This window comes from Ambystoma mexicanum, chromosome 2q (genome assembly GCF_040938575.1).
Source record: "Ambystoma mexicanum isolate Mex_15411 chromosome 2q, UKY_AmexF1_1, whole genome shotgun sequence".
NCBI classification, from domain to species: Eukaryota; Metazoa; Chordata; class Amphibia; order Caudata; family Ambystomatidae; genus Ambystoma; species Ambystoma mexicanum.
The window spans coordinates 443,544,878-443,570,921 of NC_090924.1; the positions used below are offsets into that span (position 1 = coordinate 443,544,878).

The window sequence follows — 26,044 nt, forward strand, 5'->3', positions numbered from 1 at the left end:
GCACACTAGCACACGTGATCCAAGAGGGACGCCTAGCAGACTTTAACGCCCTGAACAACAAATTTGGCCTGGTGCGTATCGACCGGTTCAGGCATGCACAACTTGCTCACACCATACATACACAGTTCCCAGACATAACCACTATACCTCCCGGCTCCCCCCTGGAGACAAACATTCTCCCGCAGCGTACTGCCTCCAAAGTCACCTCCAAAGTCACCTCCATGCTCTACCAGGCCCTTAACTCTTTCGGAACTAAGGAACCAACTAAACTGAAGGAGAAGTGGGAAGGGGACCTGGGTGTGCTGGAACCGGAGGACTGGGTGGATGCACTAATGTTCCCCTGGGAGATAGGTATATAGGCTAAACTGAGACTGATATAACTCAGAATACTCCACCGCTCCTATTATCCGCGGACAGCCCTTGCCAAATGGGGGCGGGGGCCGGGGATGAGACTCATCTCCGATGTAAACAGGGAATGGGCACCTTCTTCCATATGATCTGGGACTGCGACATATTACAATCCTTCTGGGACAAATGTATCAATAAGATTTCCAACATAATATGATCACCAATTCCGAAGGACCCCAAAATGACTCTCCTGGGAATAGGTAGATCTCATCAAATATGAAAGATCGTTCCTAGCTGTGGCATTTGGAGCAGGGAAACGGCTGATTGCCGCAACTTGGGGTTCGACAGAGTCAATATGCCTGAACCGATGGATAAACGAAGTAAGCAGGTGCGCATCTATGGAACACCGCATCCAGAACGCGAGGGGCTGCCCCCAGAAATTTGAGAAGATATGGGGGAAATGGCTATATGTGTACTGACAAATCTCTCTCTCCCCACGCCCCCCCCTCCACCCACTGTCTCCCTCCTCTCTGCCCCCTCTTGGACATCCAATGTAACCGCTTGATCCTGCTGCCTCTTACTATCATCACTGCCAACATTTTCAGTTGAATGACTATGTTCATTGTGTTTTGTTGTATAAAACCAATAGTGTTATAAAAAAAAATGATTTCATGGAAATTCTTCAGGGGAGGCCCTGTGTAAACACCACACTGTCCTATATTCAACAGCTAATTGCACATTCTTTATGGGTGATCTTCTCCAGAGTTCATATGTAACTTTTTTCAACACCAAAGTCCTGGTTCTTCTTCATAATCCCAGTATAGATTCTTTAGTGGGAATTACCCATTGGGTATCAGAAACTGTGACCCGACGGCTACCCCACAGGGTTAGGTCTCAGGAGTCTTTATTCCTGCTTCATAAAGCAATTCCTTCACTACAAGCAACGCTCCTTATACTTAAAGTATGAGGCTTCTTGAATCCTGCACAGGTCCCGACTGATTCCCAAATGAAAAGAGGCGTTTTTTCCTTTTTCGCTCTTCAAGGTACATCTTTTTTAGTTTTCGGCGTGGAAGCGCCGTACTATATCTATGGGTCGAGTAACAATCTCTCTGTGTGCACTTCCGTGTCCGGTTACAACAGAGTGCAATTCTACTTTGCCTGTGTCTGCCAAGATTTTGAAATATGTTGTCATTACTCGGCTTTGGGATTTTATAGAAACTTCAAATTCTCTTCACCTTCTTAAGGCTAGATTGCATCCCGGTCAGGGCACAAAAGTTGTATTGGCAGCTTCAGGTGGCGTATGCAGGGCCACCTATGGGGTCTCAGTAATGGGCCTAGTGATGCTGGTCCCATAATATCTTCAATACTGTAGACCACAGCATCCTTCTTACTTGCTTTGTTTTCTGCAATATTGGAAGCAGCATAAATCGCATGGCTTTCTTCAATTCCTACCTTTCGATCTCAGACAGTCTCTTCATCTCTCATTTCTTCTCATTTCACCCTCATCACTGTGGTGCCCCCCAGGGTTTCTTTCACACTTTACGCCCCTTTAAACTTTACCTTTTTCAGCCTAGGGGGCCCTTCCTTTGGCCATTTGTTTTATACCTATGCTGATAATACTCCAATCTTTGTCCAACTCGATGGGGAAGTGGTCAGATTCACTTTTTCAAAACTGCATTTCCAACATCTCACTTGGATGGCTTCCCAATATGTAAAACCAAATTCAGATAAAAATTCAATCATGGAATTAGGTGCACTCTCTGAAATTTGGTGGACTCTATTCTGGCGTTGTGCGATGGCCACCGGCCCTTTCCCAGTCACCTCAGCAAAAAGATTTGGTGTATAATTTGATCCATTTTTTGTGTGTCGCATATTAGCCATTTTACAGCCTGCTGAAATGTTTTCCTTTTAGGTCTTATGTCAAATTTCCAACTTCATACAATTTTTCCCCGTCTTTTTGCTGCCTCGGCACCCATGTCTTGCTTGGACTATATTAATTTCTATTTTTCTTGGTGTTCCTCCTAATCTGATCCATCGTATTTAAACTATCCATAATTCTGCTGTGAAACTCATTTTTTGATCTTCAACGCTCTACTCTATGACAAGGTCCCCTGCCTTGCTCTGTGGACTGCCAACTGAGTGGTACAGCAGGCCTGAAGTCTCAGTCAGTGGGTTTTTGGACTGGGAGAGGTATGGGGAGATCCCCTGGTCACACTTCCATGGTCCCCATTGCTTCGCAGGGGACTGTCACAGAAACACCTGCAGTGTGCCTGCTCTCCAAGTCTCCCTAAGCAGGCTCAAAACCCCAGAAAGGAAAAACAAAAGCTTCATTTTACACAGAGTTGATGCCATTCACACACCTATAACAACGTGTCTTGATTTGTTTTTTTTAATTAAAATGCTTTGTTTGATTTGACAAACTTTTCATTTATATTTACATAATTTTTACAAAAAGATTTACAAAGTTATATTCTTATTGTTCATCTAAGGTTCTTTACTAATCTCATTCCAAAATTTAATCACAGTGAATATGAGACGCTGATTTTTGCCTTCGAAAAGTTCAGCCCATCTTTCCTCGGTTGTCGACTGTTTTCCAGAGATTTTGAAGAAGTCTCTATATAGTTCTCTTTTTGCTTTCAAAGCTGGACAGACCATAATTAGATGAAATAGAGTTTCTTTCCTGGTTTGATCTTTGCAAAATTGACAAACCGAGGAACTGGTGTCTGTTTTGTCTATCAAAGATAGGTAGTCTCGGGTGGGTAATATTAAAGCGAAAGCGCAAAAAAAGATCAAGGGTGTTACAACACGGAAATTGTGACAAGTATGATGGTAACTCGTTGAGTGCTCTTACTTCAGTTTCAGCATTGAGATGACGTTTATAATTTTTCTGTTCTTCTACAGTTCTTATCCAGTCATTCATTTGAACTTTCCGTTTTGCATACCGAGGTCTGTTGAGCAACATTTCCTCTGTGATATCTTCCTTTCTCATTTTGGATTTGATCTCATTAGACCATTTCAAGAGAGCTGATGTCGGGAATGTTTCTTTTTTTTCTTTTAAGATATTTTAATTGTTTTGGTTGCCATGACCACTTTATTTTCTAGTTGAATCTTTATATTACATTGGATCTTATTTTTTTGAGTAATGAGTTTCATTATTCTAGTTTTGTCGATATTAATTTGTAAGTTATTCTATGTCATGTAAACTTGAGCTTTGTTCACCGTTTGTTGAAGTCCTTTCAAGGTTTTATCTAGGATAATGATGTCATCAGCATAGATTAATGTTTGAATGGTTTCACTATTGAGCTTTGGTGGATTTGCCATGTTATTTTGAATTTTATCTCCAAAGTCATAGGTAAACAGATTGTAGAGGCACGCGGCTAAGGGGCATTCTTGTTTTAGCCCATTCCAGGTAGGAATGGATTCCGTCACTCTTCCGTCCTTCGGAAGTCCGACGCATATAGAGGTGTTCGAATATAGTTGTTTTATTGGATTTAGAATGTTGGAAGGGCATCCCCAAGATCTTAGTTTAGACCATAGTAATTGCCTATTGACCGAGTCAAAAGCAGTCCTTCAATCTATAAAGATTGCATATACTTGATATGATTTTGCCATTGCTTCATGTTTTAACATATTCAGCAGCAAAAGGTTGACATTAGGGCCTATTCTATTTACAAAGCCTGTTTGTCTTAACTTTTTTGTCGTAATCTATTGCCCATGTATTCAGTTTTTTTTGGAGGAAACAGGCAAATAATTTTCCCAAAGGATCTAATAAGGCTATCGGTCTATAATTAGCAAGATTTTTTCCATCTCCTGCCTTGTAGATAGGAATCAGAACAGGTGTTGTCCAAGTATGAGGTATCTCTTTTGTCTTTTCTATTAATCGTAAAAGGAAAATAAAGAATTTAGCCCAATCTGCTGGCGCCGCTTTTAGACTACTGTTTGCTAGGCCATCAGGGCCCGGTGCTCGCGAAGAGTTGAGTGACTTGATGGTACTAATGACATCTTCTATGTCCCAATTGAGACCCCATGAATCAGCATCTTTTTCTATGTCATTTGTGTATGGTTGTGGAGTCTTTTTATATAGTTTGGAAAAGTGATTAACCCATCTATCTGCTTCAACTTCTTGAATCATTCTGTGATTTGGATGAGATATTCAACAAAGACCATAGTTGCCGCGTATTTTTTTGATCGAGTGCTTTTAAAATTGCTTCTGCATCATTTTGCTTTATAGAAGCTTTGATTGATTTCATTGTGTTGGAATATTTGTGTTTTTCCTTTTTTATTTCAATTTCAAGGTCTAATTCCCTCTTTTTCCTTAGTTTTCGCAAACATTTATAATGTTGCTTTTTTCATTTGAATTTCCATGTTAAAGTGATAGGAATGAGTTTGTTTTTGTATCTGCTTTGATCCCACTTGTTGATATTTTTCTAAGATCCATCCATAATTCAATTTCTGTTGGTCTTGAATTGGCGCGTCTTCAAAAGTTGAGACTAATTCCGATATTTGATGTTGCTTTATTCGGAGTCTATTCAGCCCATTGGTAAGTTCAAGTTCAGGTAGAGTTAGTCGTCGATCATTTACTGCAGGTGTGGCCCATTCAATCTGTATCAAATGGTGGTCACTGTGCGGCTTTATCAAATTACCAGTCGAAGTTGTCACTTTTCGAATCCCTTCGGATATATAAATATAATCGATAATTGAGTTGGACTTTTCTCGTGACCACGTTGGTAGTGGTTTACCTTTGCTATTTACTGGCTGATCACTTAAAAAGAATTATTCTCCACGCCGGCAATAATTTTGTTAACAACAACAGAAGCTAAAGACCAAGTAGAAATACTAGGTCACACAGCCGCTCTCTTTGGGGCCCAATCTGGGTACGTAGTTATTCAAAGCGATATAAATAGGTATCCAAAATGTATAATGCTTAGTCAAAAAAAAAATAGATGAGTCTGTTTCATGTTTGAGTATCCAAAGTGATTATGTATCCAAAAGAAATTCAAAACAAGAACAAAAAATGTCACTAATGAATTCTTAGTGAGGGAGCAATTGCCACAATCCATACATAATTCAGACTGAAATATGCCAATGCATTTCGGAAATCATTTCCTTCTTCAGGGCACGTCTAGTCATCAGAGTGGACATGTACAAACACATTAACATCATAATAAGCACACCTGTTGTAAAAAAAGAAAAAGAAAATGTAATATACCGATCAGCAGTGTTTTCAATGGATGGTGAATAGAAAAGACAAACTTATTTTGTTAATATCAACATTCCTGTTGCTGGTCTTCCCTGTTGTGAAGTTATTGCTGGGTTCATTAAGGTACTATACCCATCACATATTATCTCTTCGCTCAGCCAAGTTTCTTGCAAGCAAATAATATCCAATTCATCCAAAATTGATGAATGTTTTTCAAAGAGATGTTTATGTCCTCTTGTGTTCCAAGAGCCTAATGGGAATCATTACCCTCTTGGGAATCATTACCGCTTTGTTGTTATAGGTAACTTTTCCTTCCACTTTGATCGCCATTCAAGTTAATTTTCAGCTGTGATGTTTCACGATAATCACGCCATAGAATTTGGGTGTTTCTATAGTCTTGTGCCTGCAACTTTGTTCTTGAATCATTGGCATTGTGTGCAGATATTAGCAATTTGCTCTGTTCAAGATTGTTGTTAAATGCATGTTGCCTGAACATTGCAAGATTCTTTGCTTTTTTATCAGCCATCAGTCTAGAAACAAAGGTTTCTTCTATTTCAAAATCCAATATTGCAAACTGATGTTTGGTAGCTAAGACACGTTGCATTGTGTCTTGTTTGTAGAAGTCAATGTGTGCTTCTTCCATATATCGTTTATTTGGAAACAAAACTACTTCTAAGTCATCAGATTTAATTTTAGCCAATTGAGGTATAGCTTTGAACAATCATAAAATGTTAGATCTGTTCATTATTACCGGCTCTTCTATGTTTGATCTCGTCGGAAATGAAGCTATTCTATAGGCACAAGAAGCCTATAGAATAGCTTCATTTATAATAATAATAATTTATAATGTAATAATGGTCTAACTAGTAAAGGACTTGGTTGAGCCATAGGGCTTTTGTTATTTGTGCAGCCAGCTTGCGTATCTACTGATGACCAAGATTCATCATTGGATACTGTTGAATATTCCAAGGAGAAGTTAGTTGAAAAATCTTCTTCTTCATCTTCGCTTTGAGATTGATCTGTAACCGCATCTTGACATTCGTCGACGATGATCAAAGTAGCATCTTGTGAGTTTAAAGAGATTGAATTACACTCGCTTACATTGTCAGCTGTTGATAAATCTATCATCAGAATCGAATTTACTGGTTTGTAAAGCGTTTCTTGGTTGATTACCTCCAACAGCACATCCAATGCTTCCGGCAATGCTTGCTTGTCCAAGTTGGTGACATTTTTTTGTGCATTTATCGTTTTTATTTTTTGCGTAGTTTGTTGCATAGACATTTTTTTGATCGCAAGTTCATTATTGCTCTTCTTCGACCCTTCCGGTAATAATTTCTGAACTGACTGCATTTTTCTGAGAAATGCACGAGAACCATTTTGGGGGTTTTTTGTAGCTTTTTTATTCTTTGGTTTGCTTGATATTTCTTGACCCACTATCCCACGTTTTGAAAGATCAAAAATGTCGAATGGAATACAAGAATTTGGTTCAACATTAACCTGTAGTATCGGCATTGTCAAATTACTTGGTGCAGCCGAGAGTGACTGAATTTCATATTGTGTAGTTTGGTCTGATTTCATAGCGTCTATGTTATTTGAAATCTCAGTTTGTGTTTGATATGTTACATATTGTTTTGTTCTATCATTTGTACTTTTTTTTTGATTTGTCATTAATCAATTTTTTGGTAATTGTTGAAACGGTTTCCAAAAGATTCTGTTTATCTACTCGATCCACTCTTGCCAATTCTGCTAATCGCATTTGCCACATTCTAGATGTTTCTGCTTCATGTTTAAGGCATTCCTGGATGGTGTTTAAAAGTTTCCAGGTAAGTTTGTTTGGTCATTATCATTGCTAGCAGCGTTGCTTGATCTTTTGTAGAGTCAACCATATATTCTTGGATCTTTAGAAATGGAATCATCGCAGTAGATAATACCGACACTAATGTGTTTTGTAATTCGAGCATTGTCGTTGGGAGTCTTTGTTGGGTTTCCGGCAAATCACTTGGATGTTCAGTTTTTATGCTTGAAGAAAACAATTCTATGTCATCCATTTTATGTTTGGGTGTCAACTTGTTCAAGGGCGTAGTACTTTCTTTCAGAGGAGAGTAAGATCTTGATGGTACAATTGGCATAGATGTCTCGATATTTCCTAGTGGATTGGGCGTGAAAACTCCACTAAGACTTAATTTATTTTTTCCTGGGAATCCATGATGGCGTCTATCTCAGTGATATCCAGATTTTCGGACAGCTATGGGTTTGTTATGATCATTGTTTCTTGAGGCATTCAGTGAATATGTTGACTGCCAGTGTAATTTTGCTGCTTTTGAACCATCTTGCAGAGTTGGCGTAAAGCAACTGTCGTCTTCTCTTACTTTTTGAGATATTTTAGTTATGGATTGCACTGGCAGTAAAGTAGCAGCAGAAGGAATTATTTGAGCCATTGCCAGATTGTCTTGCATATTGTTAAATATGGCCATATACTGGGATTTCAATAAGCAGCTGTTTTGGAGGGGAGGAGCATCCTCTGCGCAAACATTCAGCTTCATAGATTTTAGAGTGTTATGTTGACTTGTTTTGTTCAATTCTGTTACATGGTTTAACACCGGAGTATCTTGTTTAGGTAAGTGACCTTTCCAAGGCGACAGTACAGTGGAATCCACACTTTTTAGGTATAGCTTCTATATTTAGTATTTCTTTGCAACCTTCAGTTCTTATAGGTTTTTTAATGTCCTCATCTATTGCAATAGATTTAGAAGTAGATTCCCCAGGTGACATGGGGAATATTGTTCATTTGAGCTGTAGATTCCTCTAACTTCCCCTGCAACCTAGTTCTAGGTTTAGTAGGTTCCATAGGTGGTATTAAAGTGGAATACAGCAGGGAAATACCTGATATATATTGTTTACAAAGATCACCTTCAACCTCAAAGAATCAAGCACTTACCACCGAAACCAGCCACAAACAGCAGAAAACAGCGCACCCTTAACTCCACGCGGGCTTCACGCCATAAGGGTCGCGCTGTTCTGCTTTTCAGTCAGTATTCAGGAGGAGTGGCATCAAGTTGTCACGTGACACGAGTCACGTGATGATGCAGGAACTCTGTGCCAGGACCCGCTCGCTTCAACTGCTATCAGAACCAGCTGATAGTCTTACGCGAGTTGGAGCGGGAGCAGTCTTTCACCCAAGTAAGGAGAATCAGGCACAGCCGCACAGCAGAAAACAGCACGCCCTTAACTCGACGCAGGCTTCACTTGTTCCAGTCCAACCCGTGGCTTTATGGTAGGCACTTCAAAGGCTGGCATAATGCTTTGTGAACTCCTGAGACCCCCCCACTTGATACAATGTTGCAAGCTTGTGGTTTTTCAATGAGACACTTCTCTGCACGTTGCACAAAGCTATCATCTCTTCATCTTCCAGCAGATTGTTCCCTCGCTGCAAGTACAATGTGTCAAAAAATTACTGCATGCTCTGTATAGTCGAGGAGTTTAAAAGCATGGCTAGATACCTACATTTTGTTTCAGCACACAATTGACATGCCGGGGATGCAGGAGGCCTTGATCCTGCATTGGCAGCACCGGAGAGTTGCAATGATGAAGAGAGTGGAATGCAAGATTGTGTACAGGCCAAATGAAGGCTTGGTCTGGCCCTCAACAAAAGCCCAATCTAGGGGAGAAAAAAAGAGAACACTTTAAAAACCATAAACACAAGTGAGTACGTGTGGGTTGTTGGAGGAGGTTGTGGCAGGTGATTGGAGTGATACGAGGAGCGTTAAGGAGGTGTTGGCTAGCAAGAGGGGGTGAAGGTACAGGAGGAGGAGTTATAAATAGGTGGTACAGAGGAAGAGGAGGATCACATCAGAACAAGGTTGAATTACAGAGGAAGGGGAGAGAGTAACATTGGGTACAATAGGTGATGCTAAGGAAGTGGTAAAGTCACACTCTGAAGGGCGCTTGAAGGAGAATAAAGTAGCAGTGTTACCAGTAGACGGTATTACAGTGGTGGATGAATGGATAAGTGGTGGTGAAGGGTAGACTTGGGTGAATGAAGCAAACAACCCAGTAGTCCTAACAGGAAGTTTTTCCGGAGCCAGGTGGGTTTTAGGATAGACCAGAAGGCAGGGGAAGAGCAGGGCCCTGGCAAGAAGGCCAGTGGAGGAACAAGGCCCCGGCAAGAAGACCAGTGGAGGAATAGTTAGGGCAACAGAAGAACGAGTTACTTACCCCTGGTAATGTTTTTTCGACTGGGTGTTCTTCCCACGTATTCCTCATCTTAGGATATCTTGGTTTCCAGAGTCTGCTGCTTCGGCAAAACATTTCCTGTCGGCAGAGGATGCTGTGCATGGAGATGGTCGACCCAATGTCAAAGACCTCCTTCTCGGCTGACGTCATTGTCGAGTACATATACCACATGCAGCGCCCGCTGGCTTCCGTTCTGTTTTTTCGTCACCCATCTGCAGAATTTACACCCTTGATAAGTGCCTTTAATTTAACAGACCTTCAAAGAGCGCATGGTCTAAAGCTTGGAAATTGTACGGTGGGGTAGGTTGGGAGGGCGATGAGGAATACGTGGGAGGAACATCCAGTCGAAAGAGCGTTACCAGGGTTAACTAACTTGTTCTTCGAATGGATTGTGTCTGCCCACATATTCCTCATCTTATGATAGTCTCCAGATAGCAGTATTAGGTTCTTTTGGAGGCGGGAGTAAGTTCATGTTTGTCAAGAATGGAGCATAGAACGGTCTTCCCAAATCTTCCCTCATCGTTAGATGTGACTAAACAATAATGTTTTGTAAATTTGTGGATGGTATACCAAGTAGCTACCTCGCAGATATCCTTTTTCAGAACTCCCCTCTGAAGGGCAGAGGAAGTTGCCATTCCCCTAGTAGAATGAGCCCTTGAGTTTTCTGGGGGATCTTTCCCAGCTAGTCTGTAGCATTCCGAACTAGCCAGTATGATCCAGCTGGATAGTTTGTTTGGTAACTGACAGACCTAGTTTGTGACCTGTACAACCAATGAAAAGTTGTGTGTGCTGTTGCAACTTTGCAATTCTTGAAACATACAAGCTTAGAGCTCTCTTCGGATCGATGAAATCTTTCCTCTTCCTTGCCAGGACGAGGTGGAGGATAGAAGGCTGGAAGCACAATTTTCTGTGCTAAGGTGATAATCCGATACAATCTTAGTTAGAACAGAGGGTTTAACCTTGAGGACAACCTTATGTTTGTGAAAGATGGTAAACAGAGGTTTACAGGATAATGCCTGCAACTCATCACCCTGAGCGATGATGTGATCGCTAATAACAAAATATTTTTGTAAGTTAGCAACCTTAAAGGGCAGGAATGGAGTGGCTCAAAAGGAGCGTGTGCCAAAAACTTTAAAACTAAATGAAGGTCCCAAGTTGGTATTTGGAATGGTGTAGGAGGAAAAACATTTGTGAGTGCTTTAAGAAATTGTGTTATTAAGGGTATTTTAAAGTAAGATTCCTCCTCCGAGGTGCGCTTGAATACGGAAAGCGCTGCTAGATAACCCTCGATTGTTCCAATCTAGAAGCCCCACATTTGCCAGATGCAATAGAAACGTTAACACCATAGGTGTATAGCATTGAAAAATGTCCACATCTTTCGGCCTAAACCAGCTGCAGAATTTGTTCCAATGGATGCGATATATAAGGATTCTGGTGCTGGCCTTCTCCATATCGTCATCCGGGAGGTCCCAATCCTTGTATCTCACTCAGTCTTTCAGAAATCACGCGTAAAGGTTGAGTGTCTTGATGGAGAAACTGACCCTCCTCTCGCAATTGAAGGTCCTCTCTTTATGGAAGATGTATTGGAGGGCATATGGACATGTCCAGAAGGTCCAGGTGCCACGTCCCACAGCCCAATCTGGGGCAATTAGGATCTTAGAGTTCCCGAACTTTCTCAACCTCCTGATCACGTGAGGAATGACGGGGACTGGAGGAAACGAAACTCCCAGTCCACTACGAACGTGTCTCCTAGAACTCCACTTGGGGAAATTCCCTGGAGCAGAACAGTTTGCACTTTTCCGGTTGACACTGGTTGCAAACAGATTCACTTGAGGGAGTCCCCAAAGGGCAAAGATCTCTTGAAGGATCTCCTGAGCTAGATCTCACTCGCGGGAGACTGTGCAATGCCTGCTCAGAGCATCTGCGACTGTGTTCTGCTCTCTGGCTAGGTGAACTGCCAATAGAATGATTCTTTCTTCAATTGCCTAGAAACAGAGCTTCATTGCTTCTCTGCACAGTGGTAGTGACCCTACGCCTCTTCTCTTGTTGAGGTAGTGCATAGCTACTGTGTTGTCCGTCATTAGCAGGACATTTGTTCCCCGTACAGAGAGCAGAAAGGCCTTCAGTGCTAGTCTGATTGCCCTCAGCTCCAAAATGGTTGATGTGTAGTTTGGACTCTGATGGAAACCAACGGCTATTAAGTGTCTGATCGTTGGGGTGGGCGCCCCACCCTGTGAGTGAGGCGTCCGTCACTGTCGGCCATGGCTGCCAAAAAGGTTCTCCTTTCAGAATGTTGTCCCTGCAGGCCCACCACAGAATGACTTGTGCGGCTCTGCCCGGAACCTGGAGGTCTGACATACTGCCTGAGAATTGGGACCATTGAGTCATGAGAGGCCACTGAAGAGATCTGATTCTTAGACGAGCCTCTGGCACTAGAGAAATGCAGGATACCATGAGGCTGAGAAACCTCAAAAAGTCAAGGCCGGAAGACGCTGGGCACTCTGAAACTTGGTGACCACCTGCAATATGTGCTGAGCACTCACCTCAGGTGGCGAAGCTTTTCCCAAGGATGCATCCAGATTGCTCCACTGAACTGGAGTCTCTGAGATGGCACTGAGTGGGACTTCTTGTAATTGAGGGTGAAGCCCAGTCTGTGGAGGCAGTGGCAGGTGATAGCGAGATATTCCTGGGCATGTTCGGCCTCTGTTCCTCTGCATCACAGGTACTGGTTCTATAGCACCTTTCTCTAGGAGGGTCAACATTTCCTGCAACGGGAATCGATCTGGAACATTTAGCGAAAGGCTTCCTGGTGGATGATACAGAGGTCTCTGAATAAAGGGAAGGCAGTAATCCTGAGCTATTGTTTCCAGTGCCCATGGATCCAAAATAATACCTCAACATTCTTTCAGATGCGGCGACAGTCTGCCTCCCACTGGGGTGTCACGAGTCAAGACCTTAGAGTGGTTTTGAGGCGGCTGAAGCAGCGAATGATGGTAAAACCACTGCTGCTTGGGCGGGCTTTGCACCTCTCCCTTGTCCACCATGAGGGAATCTTCTTTGTCCACTTTGACCAGCCTGTCCCCTCACTCTTCCAAATGAGGAGTAGTAGCAAAAGGACCTACGCCTCCAAGAAGATCTGCGGGGGTAAAAAGGCTGTGGCTACCTGATGGCAGCACCCAAGGACTTGGCTGCCGCCTTTGAGGTCTGCAGCTTTTCAAGGATTACGTCAGCCTTATTACCAAATAAATGGGAGCCGTCAAAAGAGTCTAGAGATTGTACATCAGGTGCAAATCCCAACTTCATAAACCACGCAAATCTGCGTATGACAGCGCTTGCCGCCATGGCCGTACTGAAGCGGTCGGCAGTGTCCAGACCTGATTGCAGAGACTCACACATGGCCTCCTTTCCATCCCTTTTCAGGTTCATGAAGCCACCTATTTCCTTACCTACAGGGATGTGATCAGCGTCATCGTTATGCAGTACAACAGAGTTAATGTGAACTTTGCAAGGGCACATGTAGAATTAGTAGACTTTAAAAGCCATGCTGCTAGCCGAAAAGACTTTGTTTGCCCATGAGTCAATGCATTTATCATCCCTGTCAGGGGGTATGGTTGGGTACGCAGCTTGCTTAGAGGCAGATGTAGCTGCTTGCACTTTAGACTTTCTGGAGTCGGATGTATTGACAGATTGCCAGGGTCGCTCCTGGATGGCCTGTATTTTATGTCCAATTCTTATTTACTGCAAGCCTGGACTCTGGAGCCTCCCAGTTTGCTGCAACCCTTTTTTGGAGTGCCACATGAAAGGTTAGTATGGGGTCATATTGAAGACGTATGTCTAATGTCTGTAGGGTCGTCTTGCTCAAATGAAGGGGCTGGTCTACTCCATTCGAGGAATTCTACCACTCTGGACATTAGGCTTCTGTATGATGCATCCATCCGCATGATCAGCTGGGTCCGGTTTCCCAAAATCTAGCGCTGCGGAGGGGTCTACCCCAACTAGCTACCTGTGGGATGTCATGAAGCTCCCTAACCCTAGTCTCTTCTAAAATTAAGCATTCAGGGACATTTGTTTTTTTATGAATACTAGGGGTATCCAATTTAAGACTGCATGCAGGAGTTTCATCTGATGTTTCATAGCCCTCATATATTGGTGGTAAGGACTGGAACAAATCCTTTTTAGGTAGAGGTTTAAAAACCCTTTCCTGACATTGAGGCAAAGGCGTTGATGAATGTACAGTCAGCGTCAATGTTCTTTTATATCTGTGTCGACGTCGGGGGAATCGATCTGACCTTGCACTTTGAGGTACTCAGCCCTCGACTCAAATGGTTTTTTCGACGATTTCTCATCTTGTCGAAGACACTCGAGAAGTCTTAGGCTTATGACCCGGGCACGTAGGGTTTTGCCTTGGACTTATGCGGGTCATTGACCGTAGCATGGTCACTTTTCTTATCTTTCGATGAGGCATGTTCCTCGAAGATTTTACACATTTTCTTCTTTGGAGGAGGATTTAGTCGGGCAGACTATGCTCCTTTCATCTGAGGAAGAAGGTGGTAATCTATGCCTTCTCTACAATTTATTTGATGATGAGGAGGAGTGTCTGCTCGAGTGGGATGGTTTGTTTGACTTATGGAGGAGAAGAATCTCTCGACTCGTGGGACGAACCAAATTCTGAAGGAGTGGACAGGGATTTGGGGACAATCCTACCCACTGATAGTTTAGCTTTATGCTATTTTAAGGCTTTACCTGTCAACGACCGACAGGATTGACAGTCAGCGGTTACATGACGCCCAGGCACAAGATGCCCGTCTTTGGAGTACTAGGAACTGAAGACAAGGCCATTCACGAAAGGTTTTTGTAGAAAACTGAAACGCGCCGTAATTCTCAAAGCAATCACATCTGCAGAAAAACTGAACTGAAGCCAACGGGCACTGCGCGTGGTATATGTACTCGCATATGACGTCAGCCGAGATGGAAGCCCTCGAGGGACATCAGGTCAACCGCCTCGACGCACAGCGCTCTCTGCCGAAAGGAAAATGTTTTCCAAAGCAGCTGAAGCTGGAAACAAAAGATATCATAAAATGAGGAAAACGAGGGATCCATTCGAAGGTGTGAGCACTCGTATTTTAAGGAAGGGGGAGAAACAGCCCCATGGTTAAACAAGCTGCTAGGAAGAGCAAATCCGGCATAATCTCACATCAATGTGGACTTTGCATCGGTACCATCAGTTGGTCAACAAGTCGAATAGATCAACCAGGAGGATTTTGGCAGAACCAGAGCTTGCATTAGAGTTTGGGAATGCCTGGGAAACTGCATTGGACTGAGGGACTCTAAGGGCTGAGGAACCCCCGGGATACCAGCAACCCCACTGGGAGGTGAAACATTAGCACTTCTTCTTTGATCTGTAGTTTTAACACTGTTTAATTTCTGGGTAAACAGAGTCAACAAACTTCCTTTCCGAGTCCAAACTCATGCATTCCATTTTACTCCGAACACATGGTGTCAGAAATGCAAAGACTTGTGGAAATCTGCCCTGCCCCTAAATTAAGTTTGGCGCGCACCAAACCCATGGCTCCATTCCCCATCTAAGCCATCCATGGGGCCGCTGGGTAGGACTTCTACAGCACAGATGTATTGGATATAACCCCAAAGTGATGGGCCCTCATTTCCGTGGGTTTGCACTTGCACAGCCAGAGGGACTTATGGATGCCTTGCCCCAAAGTCTGGGCTGGCTGTTACGAAAGGATATAGATGTGGGAGACTGTGTCATTTACAGGACTAAAGAAGGGCGAGTAATAATCCCCCTATTAAAATCATGATACTGAGAGGTTCCCAATAGGGGAGCGAGATCTTAATGCTCAGTTGATTTGTGAATATACACCCAATAGTTCAGAGACCCAATTTAGGTGAGATTGAAAGGGGAAGCACAGGGTTTGCCTCTTTCCATCTTTTGGAGGAAGACACACTAAGGGAGGACCAGAGCCCCACTCCTCACTTCAGTCCTTCATCTAATCCCCAGGTGCAGGATTCTTCGACATTTAACAAAGTGTCTTAAACATGCCATTATAATGACCCTTCCAAGAAGTCAGCCTTTGATAGTGCCAACTCCCAAGTGCAAGGCATAAGGCTGGGGGGAAAAAACTTTTTGGAAATCAAAGTATTGTTGAATCAGGTCAACAATAATGTGAGGGGGCTGGCCAGGTCAGATAACGACAGCTAGTCCCTCCCCAATTTTAAAACGGGCTCTCTTAGATCGTTTTCATTCCCAACACTCAGGGGACACACCACAACCCAGAAGCATGGGCGCAAAAGAACCTCCAGGAATCATTGAATAATCATTCCTCCCCCGAATGGGCACGGGTTTCAAGGGACCACCAAGTCTCTCCAAGGGAGGGAACCATTACATTCTGGTAATGTTAGATCATGTCACTGCACAGACATATGCATGCAAGTAACACCACACAGAGCATTGTGAAACATCCAATGCTTTACTTCCACCCGGGGCGGTTCCATTAAGAGCTACTCACAGATTAGGTGACGCCATTCATGTCCTGAGTCATGAGTGAGCTAATATGATTATTAAAACTGGAGACCCTGAGCACTGCCATTTACTATCCCCTAGACATATGTCCTAGCGCGCTTTAACAAGTCTTTAAAGTATTTCCTTACAAAAATGGTATAAGTGAATGCTAAAACTCGGAACAGCTAATACCCAAGTACTTGTTTGCTACTAGAAAAACATTACCAGCATACACATGTTTTTCTCCTTTCCAGAATATTTATGAAGAGAGCACTGCATTGTTCTGGATAGGAGGAAAGAAATCATCTGGCATCTGGAGAGTTCATCCAAACCACCCAAATATCTAAGAATCATCCAATGTTTGGCACAATAACAGCTGACGGACAGCCAAGATAAAAAAAGAAGGTTGTACAAATGCAGAACCCAGCTGAAAAGGTTCAAGGTCACAGTCTGGGTCCTGGTCTTATTCACGACCACATAATAAGTGGATGGCCCAGTGGCATGTTCCCTATAAAATTGTGCAGGTGCTCAGTGACCACAGCCAAGGGGTTCAACAAGACGACTGCAGGAGAACCAGGCCATTGTACAACTTTAATTGGCTAAAGGCATGGTGGCAACCCAAGGAACCCTCCCTGATGGATCTCTTAACACCTGCTAATGCCCCGGGTCTCGTGGAGATGATACTCATGTCCTCCCGAACAACCAGAAACAAGATCTTCATGTGCATCTATATAAAATTTTCTGTGACTAACTTGACGAGACGTATAGTTTCATCCACTGGATTGACACACTGCCAGGGAAGTTGCTTCGCCGACCCCATTGCCCTCCAGAGGCTCCAAAGGCATACCAGAAGGCAAGTGCTTGTATTTCCACTTGTTCCATAGGGGACATCTTTAACAGGTACCCGCAGGAATTTCTACCCCCATGCCCGAGTGCTTTTCATGGTGAAGTTATTTTCATCCTCTAGTCAAGAGCTGCCCTTCTGGGATTGAGCCTATAACAGGCTCCTTTTGGGGCTTTTCATACCTTCGGTCCCTACCAGGTCTCACTCAGCCCAGCAGGTTTGAATGCCCCTAATCTCTGGAGATCTCAATGCCCCCATTAGGATCTGCACTGTAGCCTCATGTGTAGTCCCTCTCACTCCTTAAGGACTTCTGGCTTTTGCCAGATGCCAGGCCGCAGGGAGCCCCTTTTCTATTCTGGCTCGATTCCCAGCCTGGAATACCAGGTCCTTGAGAACGCACTGCAGTCACCAGACAGAGGAACGGACACCAATGAGAGGCAGACACTGAGGTAGAGTTTTGATGCTTGTGAGAGTATGTATTACAAAAAAGGTATACAGAGGCATCTCCCCTCGATAACATCTTAGATTATATACATATGATGACAAAGAACAAGGCGGTCTTCAGATAAACCATAAACAACATTTCAGGCTTGGAGTGCACTGTAAGGAAGGCATGGTATCAACAGTAAGACAGGCACAAGTGACTACAGTTCGAGGGTGTTTATTGTACTTGCACAAGGGTGTGATAAACGCTCATCTAAACCTAAATCTACAGATGCAAGCAAGCTACGACAATCAAAAAAAAATAATGCAGCCCTAGTGGAGTCTTGTCAAAATAAAAAAGAGCCTATACTAAAAAAGATATTGCCAATCCTTAACCTAATTTACAAATAATTTTGGGAAATGTTCATGAAAAAGAAATAAGTGTTCACAAAATAATATATCAGGATGCTCGGGGCGTTGGCCTCCCTTCCCCACGGGGCAAGGCTGGTCACTTGAGCAAAGCGCACACTCTGGCTTCTGCGGCACAAGGATACAGTTCTATTTTCCCAGCTCAGGAGCTTCTGTGTCCAAGTCTCTTTACTTCTTGCAAGTCTCTTGACGCAGAGGACATTCTGTACCAAAAACAACACGCAATATTTGTTTTCCTTTCACCAGTATTCAACTTGAGTGTTCACCCTGGATCCTCCCCCCCCCCTTCCGGTCTCAGATGCCTTTCAAAACAAGGCCCAGAGAATTGTTTCTCGGGTGATTCACGGTTCACCCCGGATTCCCCTCTGCCAGGCTCAGATCCCTTTCTTTCGGTCAATTAGCCTCCCTCAGCCGGGCTGAGACCAATTCTGATGAACATTAAACTATCGAAGACGCAAATGGTTTAGCTTGACCCGTTGCATGACAACTTTGATCTCAATAGTTCTTTCTCTCACACTCAGCAACAGTTGGATACCTAACAGAGACTTCGAATGAGCACCCACATTGCACTGGACCACTCTGTGTTTGGTATTTTTTTTGGCCTCCCAAAGTTCAATTATAAAGTTCAAATACTTTCTTTGGCTTCCAATTGTAATCGCGTTGCTCATCACAAACGCTTCGCACGCGGTTCTGTATACAATGTTGCCACTTGCAACCTTGGTTCAAAACACGAGATGGTTTGGTATCAGTCTCTCCGACTCACCGGCTGTGTTGTGTTTTCTGATGCCGCTTTGTTGCAGGAGCCAAAAGACATTACCACAGTGGCAATCGCTCCTCCACGCTGTGGTTATTGATGCACGAGAGGCCCCAGGTACCTCCGACACACTGTGCAGGTTATCAGCCTTAGTTCCTGGTCTGCGGTTTCTTACTTTCCAAGGCTCACAAAAGTAACGGTCTTCACAGCTCAAGGGTACTTCCCTCCTTGCAACCCTCTCTGCTCTTGCCTTCTTTCTCCATGTATTAAACTGCCATCTTGGAACTGCTGTTTCCTCGTGTGTTTTGCCTAGCTCAGAGTGTGCTTTGGTGCTCCGCCTTTTATCCGTGTGGGGAAGTGTGATGGAAGTCAGGTGTGTGTAATGATCCGTAATTGCCTGACCATGGTGTTGGGGCATGTCAGGTATACGACTCTGGTGTAATTCCGTTGTCGCTCATGGTGAACTGTCCGTGAGAAAGTGTTGGGAAAGGGGGGTTGAGTTCCTAGGTATCCTACCTGCTAGGTGGAGAAAAGGTGTTACAAGGAAGGGGATACCGCGTCTCACACTTCCGGTATCCCACTTCCCCTCCTCGAAGACCCCCTCATCCAGGTGATCCTCTGGCACTGGTCCACCCCCAGGATCTGGGTCCAAAAGCGATGTCCGTGTCCTGGTTACCTGGATGACAGATCCCCACGGAGTAGCAGGAGAGACACCTTCAGGTTTCTCAGAGCACTAGCAAAATGAATGCCGGGGTCCGAGGAAACCATCCTACCATCAGTCCCAGCTACATGCTGTCACAGACACTGGAAACTTTTAATTGGAGCACCTTCTTTTGTTTGTGAACCGCTGCTGTCTTGTCTGCTTGCAGTGGTGACATAGAATGAGAAGTCTGACCAGGATTTTAAAGTTTTGGCTATAAACTTATTTCACAGAAAATGTAAACCTAGATTTCCCTATTTCTAGAGGTTGTGTTCCCTACCTGAACCAAACTAAGACCTGGGTATGTCAGAAAGTTTGTGATGTCCAAATACGTTTTTACCGACCTGGTCTAAACTTCTAAACTATTCCTACCACTGAAAAACAAAAGCCCAAAACAACAAAAACATACCCTAGGAGAATGCCACTCTTCTCCAGTGTCGAAATGCCTGTGGCTAGGTTCTCCTAGATTGTGAGTTAGACCTGGACTTGAAAGTCTCTTCTTATTCAGTTTTCGCTCACCTGGTTTGCTTCTTAGAGTCCCTTCTTGAAGGGTTTTAAAGATGTTGTCCCTTCTTAGCTGAAAAGGGAGGCGGGAAGAGAAGAGCTCTAGGGGTGAGCTGGTATTGACACAACAGGCAAAAACGAACATGCTTAGAAACACTTGTGCACAGCCATGTTCTGAATGTCATATCATATCATGCTAGACTTGGACAAAAGGCCAACTCCTAAACAGGAGTTATCTTCCATGGTTCTGAGGTTCACATTGGAACACAGGAACGTTGGCGTTTGTGGATCTGGTTTCTGCTTACCGGGCCTCTTCGATTCACATTTCCCCAGATTGCTAAACAGAGGAAAAGAGTTCTTCCCCCAACCCAGGAGAAAGACTCCAGTCTCCTAGGTAAACATTTCTCAAAGTTAGGTTTCACAATGGTGTTCAGAAATATCACACTGGTCTAGGAGCATCTCTCCCTTCTCCTAGTTTACACCCAGTTTTTAACAGGTTTGCCTCGAGTTACTTTAATTTTAGATTTTTCATCAATTGTTTAGGTTCTCTCCATAGACTTTATATTTTTGCCAGTTGTCACCTGTCCCTCAACTTGCCCCCACTAGTAATCCCCAAGCTCCCCTTGACTCTTCAATGTTTAGCAATATTCTTAAAACTGCCCTCACAGGTACGAGGGAGAAGCTCGGCGAGTCCTTCTGGACTCTTCAATACCACAGACTATGGAAGGACCGGGAGTTACCTCATAAAACGATTTACTTCGCTATTCATTTTCTCAGGTTTTCCGGGCCCCTGACCGGACTTATTATTGTTCCTGGTACATTCTTTCAGGGGAACTCTTTACCGGTTTAGCCAGGGGTCACAGGTTCGTTCTCAATCCTCTGGTTCAGCCCGCTTGACTTCAGGGTCTGTTACTATTGGCGGTCAACGGGTGGACTGTCTGGTCACGCAACCACCACAGTTCCTCATACTTCCCATGCAATCACCTATGCGGTTCTGCAGCAGGCTAGTGTTGGCAATCTCTGCACAGTTCTTGGACTGCGTGGTACACCCACCACAGGTCATGCCACCACCACAGTTAATCTGAGCTTTAATGTTGTGAACTCTCAGACTGGCGAGATGCTTTCCTGGCGTCCCTCGGCCCATTCTAGTCACTCCACTGCTGCATCGATAGTCTTCGATTGCCCAGTTTACAACTCGCTGGCTTTTTGCCAGCCTCCTAGCTCACCGGCTTCTCCTTCCAGATGCCACTTTCCTTGTCTTTCTTTTCTGTTAAACCCAAGTAGCTGGGACTGGTGCAGCGTAATGTCAGTTTCATTGACAACAACTGGTTGAACATTCTTCATGCAAGACTGACATTTCACTGTAACAGATCTTAAGACTTTACCATAAGTAAGGAAGGGTTGGTTTTTGTTTTTACCCTCTAGGGTTGGGAGATAAAGGGTTTTTGTCCCATATTTTTTGTCCCATATGTACGTCCTTGTCCCCAGGAGGGAAGTACCTCCCCTTGAGAACGTCACACCCTAGCCTCATGGTGCTCCCGACCCCCCCCCACAATTTGGGTTCTAATTAGCAGTCATGACTCTTACTACTTTTGGGTTCTAATTAGCAGTCATTACTCTTACTGCTATCCTAGCCATTTTTGCCATTGACTGAACTAATATTTACCTTGTGTAACAAATTTTTAATTTTCCGGTCAAAAGCACAAGAATAATTTGTATTGTGAGCAACTCTAGGTGCAATTCAAATTGCAGGCGCCTATCCATCCATAAAAAATGCATATACACAGCACACCATCTCCTACTCTCCAAGAGTCAAAGATCATTAGCCAATGGCTAGTACCCATTTTGCACCCTGAGCAATTGGCAACTTTCAAATACTGCTTCCTCGCTAGAGCAGTAATTTCCTTCACTGTTTTCACTCTGGGACTTACCTCAATTTGGTTCATAAATATCCAAATATCTGTATTTGCATAATGAACATTTAGTTAGCATTGCAAGCAATTACCATCAGGTTGTTCCCAATTCACATAGAAACCAGTATCGCCTCGAGAAAACAAATGACAAAATAACGAGGCAGAAAAAGCTGAATTTATTTACTCAAATCTTTTGATATTTTGCACTTAGTTTCGTAATAAATAGATGGGGGACTGGGTAAAGGAATACAATAAGGCTGAGGGATGGTGGGGGGGGGGGGGGGGGGGAAGGAGTGGACCTCCCCCCGCATTTAAAAAAAAATATCGAAAAAAGCGCTAAGGAAAATTCATTCAGCATTTTCAGCCTCTCTTTAAATTTGTTATTTTAACATAGATCCCCCACGACCTGCTGCCTAACAACCACTTGGGCTTTACTTTCCATAGCAGGCAAACTAAATGATTATTTGCCCAAATAAGAAATCTGAAAATATAGCAATGCCTCCCTAGAACATGTCCTCTCTTCACCAAGGTATTGGGAAAACACTTTTTATAACTTTTAAACATCCGCTCTTGCATTATATCGGTTTATCAATGCACAAAATCCATCGGCTGGGTGAAGGCCAAGAGGAGATGCTTCTCTGGAAGACTACTATAGACAGTAGAACAAGTAACAACTCGAGGACCTGGTTCAAGACTTCGAACATATGCAACAAATATTTCAACACGAAATTGATAAGAACAGCTTGCAGGGCAGGATCAAGAGGGACAATATTTGCTTTTTCTCGATTCCTGAAAAAGGTACACAATCCTATCCTGTTCACAGAGAAATGAATTCCAGATACTCTGCCTAACTTTCCCTCCTCACACCAACATCACTGAAGGTGTGCATTCCTCACCATCAACACACTTGTTATATTCTTAAGGCTGCTAAAAGCAATCATGTTGGCTGGTCTTACAATAACCATCTCACATGATTTCTCCAAAAAGACCCTATTTAAGTGGAAATTATTACTTGACCTAAACTCTACGTCCCCCCCAACCGCTCCCCCATCCCCCCCACTCCCCTGAAAACACTTGGCCTTAAATATGGCCTTTTTGTTTGAACCTGTGAAGATCATAACACACCAGAACTACTAAAGAATTCCTTGATCCGAAGGGTTTGTTCCTCTTCATGCAGCCTTTGGACGCAGATCCTGTTGACACAAAAGCTTCAAAATTAGCTACCATCATCCTCTTTAAGACAAAGTAATTCTCTTCTCTCAAAAGTTCCTGAAAATAATTGGAACAAATAATGACCTAAATAATATGGCTCAACCAGAGCCAAATTGTAACTCGTCATGGATGATCCACATGAGGTTTATGGAAAAATCTCAAAACCCCATTACATCTATTGGACCCTCCGTGACTAATTGTGCGGAACCGGAGAATTCTCCTAGGTCTTATATGAAAATCTATTTGCTCCCATTTCATCTGATGTGCAGTGCTCAATATCCTATTTTTAAAGTGATGTGCCTTCTGGAAAACACCTTATGATGTTAAGCCTTAGGTTCTTGAACTTATGATGGGTAATGCGAAATTATTTTCTTTGTTGTTGGAATCTGTGTGCACAATCTGTGTGGAATCTGTCCCACATCCAGTCCTGTGTCCGTAGTGCATCCAACAACAAAGCTGAACTCCTTAGAATCTGCAGGGAACTAGCCAACCCCTCCGCAGTCTCCTCCTCACCTCTTCCCTCCCAGGCTCTTTGCAACGCACTGGCCACATACTTCACTGCAAAATCTCAGGTCACCCTGAGCACCCTTGCGTCCCCCTCCCCTTCACCCATCCCCTTGCCTCCTATGGCCTCCCTCTACCTCTTTCTCCTCCATGGGCTCCCCCCTTCTCCTTCATCTAAAGCCAGAAACCTTGAAATCATCTTCGACTCCTCGCTTTCCTTCATACTTCACATTCAGGACCTTGCCAAGAAATCTCACTTTCAACTCCACCTGTTCAAAGGCATTCTTCCTTTCCTTACCTTCCCCGAGAAGCTCAATGTCTCTAGAGCTCTGGTTCTCTCTAGGGTAGACTACCGCAATAGCGTTTTCCTTAATATACCCTTTACTTCTCTATGATCCCTCCAGCATCTAATCCAGAATAGGGATGCAAGACATCCTTGGCCTCAAGCCCGGGGACTGAATCTCTCCAGCCCTAAAAACTCTCCACTGGCTCCCGGTTGCTGCAAGGATCAAATTCAAATCCCTCTGCATCATCAACAAGGCTGTCCAGGGCCAGGGGCCACACTACCTACAACTTGTTCTCATTAAATACTCTTCCTCCAGATCTTTACATTCCTCCAGCACCAACTCTGTGTTTTAAGCGCTTCGCTAAAAAGCGAGCAGGTGGCCGATCTCTTTCCTCAGTCCCTCCTATGGAAAAGCCTCTCCCTTCCTATTCATCTTCATCTTGAGCCGTATCTCCTCAAATTCCAGAAGCTCCTCCAAGACTTTCCTTTTCTCGTCCTCCTTCCCTCCCTCCTCTATTAAATCCCAGTGTTGCAGAGATTGGTGACCAGGGTACTTACGTGTCATCCCGGGTCCTGGTCGTCCACACCCAATCCCTTACAGCCTCCACCCCTCCCAGCACTTTGCCTTGGCACCCACCGGCCCATGTCACTGCAGGCCTGCAATTACTTATTTTGGAAGTACTCCACCTATGCACTTGCAGCTGCTCACTCCCTAGCACTTCCCTCTTGATACACCTAGCACTTACCTCCCCCGCCCCCAATTCCCTCATCCCTTGTCTCCCTCTGCATTTGCACGTTCTGAATGCTCCCAAGGCCTTGTAGATCTGCCTCAATCTTTCATTGTTGTATTTGTTCTTCATTCCCATGTCCCCTCCCTGTTGCCCTGTGGGCGCTTTGAAACACAATTTACTCAAAATCCAATCCGGATCCGCGATGAAGAGGAGCTGGAGCAGCCATCTTCTCTCTCTTGTGATGGAGTTTTCATACTGCGTACCATAGGTCACATTCTAAACTGTACTTGGTCACATCTCTCAATTTAACTCCTTATATTTGTTTTCTGACCAAATTGGTCTGCAAACTCTGTTTCACTGGATCAATTAGCCTAAATGTGTCTACCTCACTGTGAATCTGTGTGCTGCACCGTTATCCGTTCTTTTCTAGACACTAATCTAAAAGTAATTTCTTGGAAAGTTACGGGCGTGAAAGCACCCTCACCTTACAAAGTTCAACTAGACCGCATAGGAGGACGAAATTATCAAACTAAAAAGACTAAAGGTTGGTGAAGTTGTTTTCTCTGATGCCCTCAAATAGAAGAATGTGTTTGCCATTTTGATCTCCCAGAGCATAGACTACGACCGGACATCAAGAAATTGATTCAGAAGGAAGTTAGATTACATTTTCTATTATTAATATCAGCTCAGTCTTTATGTAAATGTTAATGACCCATCTCCCCTCTAATCCTGAATTCTCGCTTATCCATGGAAAAAAAAACAGATGGGTCACAAGTTCTAAAATTTTGACCACATCATTATGTGGTGCTTGTAATTAAATTATTGTCTTTGCCCTGTAACATCAGTTCTCTACTAAATCGTTTAATTCCATAAGAATTAAACAACCTAAAGTTAGAAGTTGATACAAGGGGTTTTTCAAAACTTGCCTCAACTGACCTCAACTTTTTTACCTTCACACTGATCATCTTCCTTTATTGACTATATCTTTGAAAACAAGTCCTTGATTTCTTCTCATCACTTATCTCAGAAAGGCTCTTTGATTATTTCTGATCATGCACCTGCAGTCTGAATTTTGCTCGGATGCCACATGTTACTCAATTAATATTACCTCTGTATATATTTTTAGCCTAAGAGACATGGCCTCATAACGGTCCGGCGGCAACTGCGCCGATGCTACCTGCAGGTTGCCGCCGGACCCGTAATGATTTACTGGCACCCAACTTCCTGTTAACACCGGGGAACTACAACCCCGGCGGTCCGGGAAGTCAGGCGCTGACTAAGTCCCCATTCCCATAGAGTCCTACTGGACTCTATGGGAATGGGGACCACGGAAGTACCAGCACTGTTAACGGTGCTGAGTCTTCCATGAAAACTCAGCGGGCAGGTGCCATTCCGCCCAGCAGGTCCAACTGGTATAAACTTACTGGCATCGTTGTTACCGGACTG

At 43.7% G+C, this 26,044-nt stretch overlaps 1 protein-coding gene across 2 annotated transcripts in view; it reads right to left on the reverse strand.

Annotated features, from left to right (window-relative positions):
- The window catches only part of ZWINT (ZW10 interacting kinetochore protein), a 199,167-nt gene that overhangs the window by 150,364 nt on the left and 22,759 nt on the right, over window positions 1-26,044 (reverse strand). Inside the window, exon 2 of one of the 2 annotated variants that reach the window (XM_069647511.1) lies at window positions 9,053-9,206. The exons of the other annotated variant lie outside the window; for it this stretch is intronic. Within the exon in view, the coding sequence (XP_069503612.1) occupies window positions 9,053-9,109 (57 nt within the window). The 5' untranslated portion in view covers window positions 9,110-9,206. The remainder of the gene's footprint in view (window positions 1-9,052; window positions 9,207-26,044) is intronic. 2 annotated transcript variants of the gene reach the window in all.